The sequence below is a fragment of the Hippichthys cyanospilos genome, chromosome 4 (assembly GCF_059441005.1).
Source record: "Hippichthys cyanospilos isolate Australia breed blue-spotted pipefish chromosome 4, RoL_Hcya_1.0, whole genome shotgun sequence".
Taxonomy (NCBI): domain Eukaryota; kingdom Metazoa; phylum Chordata; class Actinopteri; order Syngnathiformes; family Syngnathidae; genus Hippichthys; species Hippichthys cyanospilos.
The window spans coordinates 9,772,112-9,785,414 of record NC_142372.1 but is presented as its reverse complement, the minus strand read 5'-3'; the positions used below and the strand labels follow the sequence as shown (position 1 = coordinate 9,785,414).

Here is a 13,303-nt window from a genome sequence, read left to right as displayed (position 1 = left end):
CACTGGCCAAAACTACCAAAATAAGATTTTAGCAACATTTTAAAGAAATTAATCCAAAGCAAATGAAGGCTCAATGGTCACATCGCAAAATACACAACAGAAGCAAAAGAAATGAATAAATATAAAATGAGAGGCTCACCTTGTCTGACAAAGGTCTGACTGGTGTCCAGAAGTACTTCGCAACCCTCCACAATCATTCGCTCAATAGCCAGATTTTTTCGAATGTTCTCGGTCTCGCTCACCTCGTCGTGCATTATTCTGAAAAAGAAAGAAAAACAAATATGACTATCAGCATCAGTTGCCCGTGTCTGCATTTGAATGACTGACAGAGTAAAAATGTACCTCGAAAGCTCCTCCAATTTGGACTTAGCATAGTCCAAGCTATTTCTCTCCACATGCTCATGAGGAGTGTGAGCCAGTAATTCATGAAGGGTCAGGATATAACGAGGGATCTGACAGTGAGAAATACAGACTAATTAAAAACTTCTATAAGTCACAAGACACCCAATGTGCACTGTCTGTACAAAAGTATTAAGTGGCCAGATTCCAAATTGAATTTATCACTAGAATACAGTCCACGTAAGTGTGGCAATTGAACTAGTGGCCCGTGTCTAGATTGCGTCCCCTCAAATAATACTAAAGCTGTCATTTAGCAACTGTTGCCTCCCCACAAGAAGTTGAAACTCATTACCAACCACATGCAAGCGAACACAAATGAACTAATAGATACAACACATTAAGAGCCATAACTGCTGCATTACTGATGTGATAATGATAAACATGAAATAGTGCAGCTTCCTCCATGCTGCAGGGGCTGTAATTAACAATCAAAAGTTCTTCACTGAACTCTGTTTTTCAGTACGTACTAAACCTGAAGAGGGAATGTCCAGATTTATGCTAGCACTTTAAAAAAGCAATGAAAAAAAATTGTTGCGGTACTAGAGCAATAACAGCTGATGTTAAAGTGTTGTTTGTGAGAAGATAGAAAATCCTGCTACTGTTGTGCCTACCTGAAACATGGGGTAAGTCAGGAAGGTCTCCAGCGTTCTTTCCTCGCAGTCGGGCTTGGTCTCGTACTGTTTTAGCAGCTTGTCAAAGTCCCGGTTCTGTTTGCAATGGGCCAAGATTTGCAGGCTGTACTGGTGGTTCCGCACAAACTCTTGGTAGATGTTTAACATGGGCAGCAAAATGTCAAAGAGGTCAGCTATTAAGAGGACAGAAGAATATTTTGATTTAGCCACTGGACAAGATTTTCACGTCTTGATATGCAGTAGAACAGTGGTTCTCAAATGGGGGTACTTGAAGGAACTTCAGGGGGTACTCAAGATTTTAAATAGTACAAACAATAAAAATATGTAAAGCTCCTTTAAAATAATTATTGAATTAATTGTTTCAGGAAAAAAGTTCATTAAAAAAATTATGTTCAGTAGGTTATCCAATTTTATTATTGTAAAAACTCAGATTCTCCCCCATACTAGAATGAGCCTACTTGTCATGTGCTACCTCTCGTTACCTGTCAAGTTAATGATTTATTTTTGTGAAAGCATCTCTTCTTTGATCCCAAAAGAAGACATTTCAAGTTGAATACTTTTTCCGTGGAAACATATTTATATATATACGGGTCTGACATTTTATGTTGGTTATATTTGTGGACAAATATTTATTGATAATTAAGTTAATGATTTATTTTAGTGAACAGATCTCTACTGTAACCCCAAAAACGGACGCTTTATTTTTAATATTTTTTGTGGAAAAATATTTATTTATAGTGTTTTAGAGCAGGTCTGACACTTTTTACTGATTATTTTTTGTGGTAAAATATGTTTTAATATTTAATTTTTATTATTTTTTTTAATAACAGATTTCTTCTATGATCCAAAAGAGGACACTTTAGCTTGATTGTTTGTGTGGACCAATACAAATGAAGTTTGAAAGGGCCTAAAGTTTAATAAATCAGTCACTGATGGCATGTTGGAAGTCCTTTTTTTTTGTAACCCAAAAACGCTTTGCACTGGTTAAAGGGTACGCGGCTGAAAAAAATCACTGAAAAACGATTGAGAACCACAGCAGTAGAACATAATGGGCTGGAGGTTGAACATATGTTTTACAATGTTTTAGTTCATTACCCTAACTCATTTTGTGCCAAAGTTGGATTTTTGCTGGAAATGACTCTCAATTGTCCAATAGAAATGTTGTACAAAGGCCTATACGTCTTTGAAAGAGCCAATCGGTTTCTAAGCTGGTCTGTGAGGATAACATTGGGATAAATATAAATTTAAAAGGAAGGAAAGAAGGAGATATCAGATAAGTATCACAGAAAGAAAAGCCTTCAAGCTAATGTCCCTTTGAAAGCTCCAAGATGCCAGTTCCAAGCTGGCAAAGCCCAGCCTGACTCTCAGACACTCATCTCCAATTTTGAGAGCTTGATTAAAGTCTCAAGTCAAAAACTTGGCTGCAACAGGAGAGGCAGATTGGATGCCTGTCTGTGGGCAACGGAGAAGCGCAGCGGAGATTTTTACGATTCGTGGACTTGCAGAACTCGAGACAGATTTACCGAACGGTCTCGGGCCAGATGGCTTGCACATCATAAATGTTTTATCTCAGTGTTATTCAAGTGGCCCTTTATGAAACAAGGAAGTGGACACCTGAAGTAAAACAAGAAATACGGACACCTTTCACTGCGCATGCTGTATGCACTGATGTTTACCAGCACTTCACGCCATAGGAGAATATAGAAATTTGTCTTGTATGATGATGTGAATGTCAAGACAGATTTCATGTCAATATTTCAGGGGCAATTCCAAAAAATATTTGAGACTGACACTAATCATAATAACACTCTGAAATTGAAAACAAGGTGTCAGTGTTTCCCTTTCAGCATCTGGTGTTTCACTGGTTGTTTGGCATCATAAATAATTAGCGATACAAGCTGCCTGTTCACAGATTGATTAAAAAAATAGTCATCTTTTTGTTTTTGTTTTTTTCCCCCGTAGAAGGAATCATTGTGAAAATTGGATGTTTTTGTCTCTTACCGCACCATCATAAGAAGTCAGATGACGTTGAAACTGTGCCTAATAGGAAAGTAGTAACTGGAGTCAAGGAAATACATAAAAGTAATGGAAAGTCAGCTTTTTTTTTCAAAATAAATGTGTAAGCCATAATATTGTCAGATTCGTTAAAAGGTATTTATTGTGGGGGATCATTATTTGTTGTTATTATTTTTTTTTATGGCCAATACAAATTATTACGAGTTAAGGATGCCTATATATGGAACCAGTATTCATTTTTAGGAAATTGGAAAATATTGATGTCATACTTAAGAAAAAATGAAAAACTCCAACTCCTGAAATGTCTTCAAGATTAGAACTGGCCAATATTTGGGATTTTGCATAGTGATTGTTGATATTTATTTAGTTATTCCTAAATACATTTATACAATCAAGATCTTTCAAGATCAGGGAACTCCCATGTTCATCAGCTTGTCTTGAAGTTGGAAGAAACTTCAACAAGTAAAGAGCTCCTAATAGTATTCTACCTCAACTCAAGTTCTCCAAAGTTTTCAAAATGGGAAAACCAAGTGTTATGGGGTGAACTTAACAAGACTGTGCAAATGTTGTGGTTGCTCTTACCCAGCACCAGTGTGGGCCAGCTAGCTATTCTGGCCTTCAGCCCCTGATAGAAAATCTGGTGGAGGAACATGATGGTCTCACTGAAAAAACAAAACAAATCATCACTAATGCGTTTCTTAAAGTAAAAAAAAAAAAAGTTAAGGGGTTCAGATCCCGGAGCAGTCTCGCTACCTGTTGAGGAAGATGCTGCTGACATCATCGTGGGTGATGGGCGGCTTCTTGGAGCTGGCGGCCATGCGTAGCGGCCGCAGGAAGTTGTTGACCAGGATATGCAGCTGTTGGACGTATTCGGCCTCGGCCTCCAGCATGCTGAAGACAACCTGGTTCCTTTTCCTCATGCTCTCGGCGTGGGGTGAACGGATGTAGTCCTGGATGATGGTTTTCCACTTCCTTCGGCAAATCCAACCTCGCAGAAAACTCTGGACCTGTGAGAGTAATTGATTGTATCAGTGGTGTTGAGAAAAATCGCAAATGTTTGTCACAGTTGTGTGTTCCCTGCTTGAAAGGTTCTCGATTCTGAGGTTCTTTTATATTTTTCATGATTTTTGATGACCTGGAAATTCTGCAGGTTCCCCCACCTTTTTTATCTTCTGGATCTCGGTGTCGTCATCACTTGGAGGTATCTCTGGATTGGATTGGATCTTTTCGTTGTCCTTCAGCAGTGAAGCGATCTAATATTCATTAGAAAAAAAAAAATTCCAAATGGTTCAACAAAGAAATGCATTTTTTTCTGTGTATTCCAGTGTGCTACACGATTGAGTTGTGAGCCATTAAAGCCGTTATCCAAACTGCGGCCCAGGGGTCAATTGCGACCCACCATTCTTTTTTTCATCGGCCTGCAGAATTACCAAAAAAAAAAAAAAAGCCCCCCCCCCAAAAAAAATGGCTTTGTCCAAGGCTAGTTAAAAATAAATTGGTTTATGTACTGTAGAGCTTTTAGAACAAGAAGACATTTTACATGGCCCACAAATGTAGGTTTGAAAAAAAACAAAAAAACAATTGGGTTGATTTACTGTAGAGCTTTTCTAAATATGCAAAAATACTAATTAGTGTATTAATTATTAATTTCTGCAAAAAAGGAATACGATAATTTCTCTTCAAAACACAAGGGAATAAAAATGATTTGAATTTAAAAGCAAAAACTGGTTTCTACCATTTTGCGCCAAGAGCCAATTTATGAAGATGTCAATTTAGTCAGTCGCCAGTAACTTTTTTAAAACAATTTTCATTCTACAGGTTGTTCTCAATGAAGTTAGGATTCGACTGCATTTCAGTGAAGTGCGGATCTAATCTAGTGGCATACAAACATACCTGCTCAAAATCTTGAGAAATCCTCAACAGTTTGCCTTGCAAGTTTTTTAGTGTCTTTAATAAAGGAAAGCTGAAGAATTTTAAAGTTGCCCTTGCATCCTGCCATTTTTTCTGTATGTGGCCTGTAAATTAAAACGCTTGGACACCCCAACGTTAAAACATTCCACAGTAAACCAATAAAATTGCCATTTTGAATCGCTTTTATTCAAAAACATCCATCATAAAAAGAACCTCTTGGGAATGCTTGGAAGTCACATCTCAAAGCATTAACTTATAAATATCATTTGACATATGAGAATTGACTTCATGAAACCTTTTCTTTCTAAATAGCACGAGCAGGTTACCTCTGATTTTAGCCGCTCTATCTCGATTTCGCCATCTTCTATCTGTTGTCGAAGTTGCTTGGCAACCGTTTTCTCCGTCTCCACTATTTGTAGTAGGTGCAGATACTTCTGCATGAGCGTCTCATGCTCCGTAGCTAGGTTCCTGTAACTACAGTGACACACACATAGACACAATTCGAAATCATATTGTTGCATGATTTGAGGGCCTTTATTATTATTATTATTATTATTATTATTATTATTATTATTATTATTATTATGACAAGATGAAGCCATTTCTGAAGAAATTGTGTGTGAATGTTGAAAGCTGACAGAGGCAGGTAGAATTAATATTGTAATTATTGGACATTATGGAAGGTTTTTTTTTTTTATTTATTGAAAACATAAGAAAACATGAACACAGTTGGAACAGTTTGAATAGCTCAAAAAAGAGGAAAACACATTTTAATAATTTTAACCTATTTGAAATTTTGAAAAAAATTGTGGTGATGAGCTGAAGAGTTGAAAGTTGGAACAGTTTGAATCGGTCAGTAATGATAAGTAATAATAATTTAACCTGAAGTGTTCAATGTGTCATACAAAATGAATAAGAAAAATCTGGAAGGTGTGATTTGTTGGAATTTGTTGTCTAGTTTGCAAAATGGAGTCGAGAGATGAAAAAGAGTGTAATAGGAAAAATAATATCTGTGAAAAATGTGCAAATTATTGGTGAAAAATAGGTCATGTTTAGAATGTAGGAATTATGGATATCTTTAAAATTGATCACCAATTGAATTAACTGATTGAATCCCCCATTGGGAAAGAATGGGGATTTTTGGGGTGAAAAATGTTTGACTTAAAATAATATAATAGCCCAGGAGGTGTGAATTTTTGACACATTATGATTATGATTATGATTATAACTGGCTTATAATGATCTATAATATGATAATATGGGGTGTGTTTGCCATCAGGAACTTCCAAGTGGGAAATGAGCGTTACCTGGCCTGCGTAATGGCGGCGATCCACTCGTCACAGTCCTTGACGTCTTCTGTACGCAACTCCAAAGCCTTCTGGTTGTCATGATTAAAAGTGACCGTAAAGTAATACTAGAAAACACAAAGAAGAAGGGATCATATTTCTCTTATTGCATTAACATGAAGGAGAAAACCACCAACATTAACTATGCTGCGTGTCAATGCCAAAAATTAGCATTGCTATTTCACCAATGAAAATACACAGTAAATATGTTTTATTTCCTATGATAATTTTACACTATACACTACATTTATTCTATACTATTAAACTATGGTCTATCCAATCTACAGAATGTGGGTTGCCTAGCAACTGACTCTCTGGCCATACATGCAACATTTTTGTAGTTTATATGATGACTGGTATTTTCAGATTTGTTTTTTTTGTTTTTGTTTTTTTTTTTTGGTAAAAGTTTTTGTTACCTCTATCTCATACAGTATATCCAGGGTCATACAAAGTAGCAGTATTCCTAATAATAATTACATAAATAATGACTTATATAGCACTTTTCAAGGGATCAATTCAATACAATCAAAAGATATTTACAAAATGAAGCGGGTTTGCTCCAAAAAATTGGACCATATCACCAACATAGTGAGTTGATTTTTAAAAGGTAGGTTGAATAAGTATGGGTGAGGTATTCTTTATGCTTCTGGGCACATTTAGTCGGTTACTAATTTATTATTTCAACCAATACAGTAGTTCTAACCATTTTTTAAGTATGCACCACCTGTGAAATATTTTTTCACCACTAACCAATGCAAAGCATTTTTTTTAATGAGAGCCAACATTAATAATAATAATAATAATAATAATAATAATAATAATAATAATGACAAGATGAAGCCATTTCTGAAGAAATTGTGTGTGAATGTTGAAAGCTGATAGAAGCTTGTAGAATTAATATTGAAAACTATTGGACATTATGGAAGGTTTTTTTTTCATTTATTGAAAACATAGGAAAACATGAGCTTAAAAAAAGGCTTAAAACAGAGGACCATCCATATCTGAATTAAATAAAAAAACTGAATGACGTTTGTAGTGGTATCTTGAGGTGTATTTTATTCAGCCACACCAGAAGATAAGTCATGTAACATCCTCTATTTTATTTTTGGCTTGTCTGCTGGAAAATTGGGTCACTAAAAACAATGTGCATCTGTGAAAAACATACAAAGTCGGCATACAACATTTCTTGAAGGAGTCACTATGACACAATTTAGCAATAAGTTGCTTCATGTTCCAATTAATTTGCTTAATTAAAAAATATAAATTACCTGTTCCTGTCATCGCATTAAAATCAGGTTTGGTTATACCTGCAGGAACTCTGATAAATTCTCACGAACCATTACGTTACATATGTTGAAAATATGAATTGAAACTAACTGGATTGACATATTTTAGGCTCATTTAAATTCAAATATTTGTATTAAACCAGCTGACGTTGAACAAAAATGTCAGCAGAATTCGCTGTCGGGTTGTTCAGTGAATCAAAATAATAATAAATCTGAACTAAGCTGACTTCTAATCAGTCAACAAACCACCATCGCGTTATGTAAACCTTCTTTTCGAGTGACCCACTTTTGCATTGCCACAATTCTCAGCCACCCTCTGCCGCCTGTCATATTTGTCACATTTGTCTCATCTGTAAGTGCACGATAACAACTCATATTGGCTCATTTTATTGGCCCCTTCAATACACTTCTTTGCCTGATGCAAATAGGGGTTGCCATGGTAACAGTGGTCTTCACCGTAGCTCGCCTTTGAAATGGGGAAGAAGAAAGTGAACACAACAAATTCTACTATGAGAAAGGAAAGTGATTTGGGAAGGGACGGCGGAAAGAGATGTTTTTGTTGTTCTTCTTTTGACTGTGCTGTTATAAAAAGTACCGGAGGCCTGCAAGGTGGCAGTTGGCTTGGCATCGATTCGCCGCGTTGTCCCTTTCCCTGTCACACACTGATAAGATCCATTCGCACGGCCCTTCCTCCCACAGCTTACGTACTCGCACACACGCATGTTGTGCACTTGGGCGGGTGTTGGTATGTTTAATGCCGCCGACTTCTCCTCACATGACCTCGACAGCCCGCTCGGCGGCTCAAATGTCGATCTTTGTGGAAATCTGCATGCCCCCAGACACCTGGTCTATCGCTTTCTCTCCCTGTCCTCATTTTACCTCAGGTGGACGCATCAAAATGAGCTACGACGAGACGTGTATTGACTTGACAAGCACATGAGATGTTTCCGGTAGATGCCGCTGTTTTTGCCTCTGTCTGATCTTTTTTTTTTGTATACTGTGAGTTTTGGAATACAAGGCACTACTTTTTTTTTTCTCACGCTTGAAACCTGCGGCTTACATTCAAGTTTTGTTTTGTTTTTTGACTAGACACGTGGGCAAACAAAGGGAGGCAGAAGAAGACGCAATTGAAGTACAGTGGACCCCTGCCATACAAAATTAATCCGTTCCGGGGTTGGGATCATAAGGCGAAAATCAGAGCCAACCCTTGTTGATGCCATGAAGTGGGAAAAATGCAGTAAAGAGTGGACGATAAAACTTAGTATTCCACTTTGTAATGTGAAAAAAATGTAAGGCAGGGATGCCGTAACCACTGTATTGATTTTGAGTTTGAACTGCTATTTTACACGCCACCAGGGGTCACTCTCTCCGAGTAAACACAAGGAAGTGTGTTATTGTTATGTTGGTGCAGTATTCTAACAACCCGAGTGATTCGATTTTACGTTATGTTGGTGCTGCTCTTATTTCTAAATGTGCAAGTATGTTTAATCTGTGTTGAAGGTGTGTTGGAGCTGCTCTTGTTTTCAAACATGCAGGTATGTTCACTCTGTGTTGCTGTAACCAGACAGTTTGAAAAAAAAAAGTGTCAAATAAAAGCAAAAATGTAAAAGATAACTGTACCATCTTTTTGAAGATATAGTAAGATGTTACAAGCTGTGGCTTATAGTCAGGTGGGGTATATGCATGACAAAAAAAAAAGGTTTTCTTTTCAATTTTTGTTGGTGAGCCTTATAGTCTAGAAACACTGTAATGAATACCTTTTGTTTAATGATTCTCAATTCACTGTAAACCTTTGTGGACTCTTTTTGAAATGAGCTCAGATGCCATAAAATGGTCCTATAGCCATGTCTAAAAGTAAAAGTACTGCAGTTTTACAAATGATTGTTGCAGTATCAAGACTGACCTGTGAGAGGCAGCATGATGCCAAAGGACTGAGGAAAAATACGAGAAAGTTCTGTAGCAGTCGTTGTAAAAGTAATTTAAATCAAAATAGCTCATGTCAAGCCAATCGAGCATTTATTTGATATCCAGCATTAATTTACTCTAAAGTAAAAATGAATCAGAGGTGCAACAATTAATTTATTAATGATAAATAAACAAATGACTCGAATAATCGTTTACTTGCTTGAAGACTAAAATCATGTGAATCCTCAGAAATCAGCTTCAGCCATCTGCACTGTTAATTTCAGAGAATGCCTTCTAATGAAATAATTCTTAGTTGCAACCCAAAACATTTTTTCTCACTCAGCAATGATGAAGAATGTTGTAATAGTTCTGCTAAATTAGAATGTTAAAAAAAGTCATGTAATGTATATAATATTGTAATTGTATTTTCATTCTCCAAGGCTATGGATGCACAATGGTTCTTTCACGCATGCCAAAATTTGCACCTCAAATTCATTAAAGACTCCTAAGGGTATTTTATTTTTCTTCACTAGTGAGACAACTTGGGCATACTAGGACTACATGTTGCGACTGAGGCAAAACTGTGTGCTGCTCAACCTTCTTGTGAAGCACGGTAAAATTGTAATTATATTTTCCACACACAAGTGGTTGGTGCCAATACTGCAACGACAATTCAATACCTCAAACACAAAACACACACAATCATGATAAAACAGTCACCCCAAGGAGACGCGTGACACGAGACATGAAGTGAGACACAAGACAGTGTAATTCTAATTGAAGCCTTTCAAATGCATTTATTCACTGCTGAAATAAATGAGTGGAGCAGCCTGTATGAGAAGCTGTCACCTTACATGTCATCAGCTCACATTTTCTCCCCATGTCAAAATAGTCTTGTCCCGACAAGCTAAGGGAGACACGCGCTTGACAGACAGCAAAGTTGTAAACAGTACATTACAACAAACTTCATGTTAGATGATACAAAATGTGCGGCGTTTGGTTTTGATTATTCAATTGGAATCAATAGTCCTTTTCATCGTCTTGTGTTGATTCATAAAACAAAAATTCATTACTTTTATGTCATGGGTTTACAAGGGAAATTTACTACTTTGTTTACATAGTCCACCCCATGCTTGGAACAGATTAAAATAACTATTTATTGTTTTGATCAGATCATGTTCAATAAATCATACATTGGCTTTGATTTTTAACTTGAACGTTTCATAATGGAAACAAGTTAAAGCAAGAAGAAGCTACTATTCGGAGCATTGGTTCATCTAAAAGAAAATTTGTATTGTGAGAAATCTTTAAAAGAATCAAAAATCAATCAGTGTGAATCCTGTATCGAATCAGGCCCTTGTGAATCAAATTTGGATATCTGAATTGATAACTAGCTCTAAAATGATATACATTTGGTCTATCATATTGTACACATTATAGTATAATGTATTTGTTTATATACACACACGAATATATGCTTGAAGTAAAGTTTCAGTTCAGTGTCTTTAATTAAATTAATAACTTATTATTTTTCATAAATAATTAATACTTGTAAAATAGCATTTTGCTAGTTGATGTTAACTGATCATCACATGCTCAGGGATGGAGAAACAACCAATCTTGACTCTGCAAGTGTCACGTGACCAAACCCAGAAAACAGGTGAACTGTGATTGGATGTCCAGTTAAAAATAATCGTCCAGAAGGCCGATTTAGTATTTGGTCATTAATGGAACTTTTCACCTTCATGCACTTTCAACTGTTTGCAACTTTTATATAAAAGTAACACTGGTGTCATTATTTATTACACGTAAATCTATACCCTAACTTTGTATCCTTAAATATATTGCCAAACTCATTCCGTGGATCCATCATTCAAAACAAAGCAAATCTCAATTTTTACAAGCAATGATGAGGTGAGCGATGCAATTCACTTGTGGAAAAAAATCAAGCTAGTTGTCACTACTTTACACACAACCTAAAATGACAGTTTGTTTAAAAACATTATATAACAAATGTAATCATACATAGTGCAACATAAATTAAGCATGCAGGAGTTAAATGACATCCATTTAACTACTAACACAAACAGATATGACAAAAATGAATGTTCTCATAACTTTAACTGTGACACACAAAGCATTCTGTGAATGAAAAAGAAGCTTTTATTTGTAATATATTTACTGTAAGCCCTGCTCCTAACCTTGCAATACATACCACGCTGGCCATTGAATGATGATGCACATATAATTGTCGCCTATTGAAATGGATTGTGAGAAACAAATGCTTTTTTATTCATTATAATTTTAAAAATGAAGCGGCCTATTAATACGTAAGCGATATTTTTCTTGCCAAAAATCGGCATTGGCACTGGTCATTTTCATATAGCATTTGAACATGAGAAATCATTTATTTCTCTCGTTATTTATAGACAAAATATGAACTTTCCACTGCTGAAAATGGCCGCATAAGTAAAGTATCTCTTTGACTCGAAGAACTTGGGGCACTTGAAAGTCAGGTTACTCTACAGATAATGGTTTGTAGCAATGATTGTGATGAGTCACCAGATAAAAAATGACGAGCTCGTGGAGACTTTTGGCTTCTTTACAAGCTGCGCTGCGGAAGACTGCAGCTGGCAGGGCAGTTTTCTCGACTGCGGTCATCAGCTTGTTTTAAGACCCCCTCGTCACCCTCATCCAAGCTCCAACCATGCCAACAGAATCTCCCCGAGAAGAGCTTCAGCTCAGAGTGGAGGAATCCAATTGGAGTATTTTCTCCTGACTTTGGTGGCAGCTTCATGCCGCCACGAAGCGGGCAGACACGGTTGCCAAGGTAGGATGCTATTAATATCAAGACAAGGAGTTGGATCAATACGTCAAAACCGCAGGGGAAGGGGCAACCCGCTTCCGCCAGATGGCAGACTACAAAAAGTTTGGATGCAAGTTTTCCCTCTCCCTCGTTTGCTTTGCTTCAACTGGGCGACCGCCGAGTTGAATTCGGACCCCTGAATTGCACTCTCATGGCGATGTGTTGAAATTCCAAAACAGTCCTACCTGTTTCTCCAAGCATTCCTTCGCAGACGGGGGCGTCTTGGGTGAGGGCGCCCTGTCGCACGCGCATCCCTCCAGCAGGTAGAGTCCGGAGGGGCGCGAGCTGGAGTCGTTCTCGAAATAGAAGAGCATGTTCTGCAGCAGGCAGAACCACTTGGGGTGCCATTTGGTGTTGTCCGAGCTCTTCTTGCTCAGGCACCCGCGCCTGGTGCCGTCCTTCCTGGCCAACAGCGCCAGATAGGTGACATGGCCATCGTTGAGCCTCATGCCCTTCTGCATGTTGCAGCCCCCCGGGAGGATGCGCGCTGCCGCTTCTTACATCTTTCTCCACTTCCTCTTTTCGAGACGCGCACTCACTTGGCGGGCACTTCTTTCCTTCTCTCGAGGGAAAAGCCTCCGCCCCCTCCTTTAAGAAAAAAAAAAGAAAGACACTCAAAAAGAATCAAATGCGCATTCAGGGCTGAGATGAAAGCAGAGCATCCATGCGAGAGAGCCCCTCATTGTGAGGGTGGAAGTGCGTGCACGCGCACCCGCTACGGCGCATACACGCGCAACAAAGCGCAGTCACGTGACTTGCCCCCCTGAGCGGCAGCTTTCAGCACGTTGGACAGATGCTCAACACACACACACACACACACACACACATAATACATAAATGAAATAAAAAGTTTTATTTTCCATGAATTAATTGAGTCATTTATTGTGTTTGTAACCTCATAAAAAAGGTAAAAATAAATATTTTTTTTCTCCAACGTAAAAG

General features: G+C 37.6%; 1 protein-coding gene across 1 annotated transcript in view; it reads right to left on the bottom strand.

Moving 5' to 3' along the window:
- Window positions 1-13,034, bottom strand: part of LOC148424514 (ras-specific guanine nucleotide-releasing factor 1-like) — a 28,476-nt gene extending 15,442 nt beyond the window's left edge. The window contains exons 1-9 of the mRNA XM_088412575.1: window positions 12,547-13,034; window positions 6,266-6,372; window positions 5,285-5,432; window positions 4,208-4,300; window positions 3,801-4,054; window positions 3,630-3,709; window positions 1,011-1,204; window positions 343-452; window positions 140-258 (exon numbers count right to left, since the gene is read on the bottom strand). Of these exons, the coding sequence (XP_088268701.1) occupies window positions 140-258; window positions 343-452; window positions 1,011-1,204; window positions 3,630-3,709; window positions 3,801-4,054; window positions 4,208-4,300; window positions 5,285-5,432; window positions 6,266-6,372; window positions 12,547-12,822 (1,381 nt within the window). The 5' untranslated portion in view covers window positions 12,823-13,034. The remainder of the gene's footprint in view (window positions 1-139; window positions 259-342; window positions 453-1,010; window positions 1,205-3,629; window positions 3,710-3,800; window positions 4,055-4,207; window positions 4,301-5,284; window positions 5,433-6,265; window positions 6,373-12,546) is intronic.
- Between the last annotated feature and the right edge of the window lie 269 nt (window positions 13,035-13,303).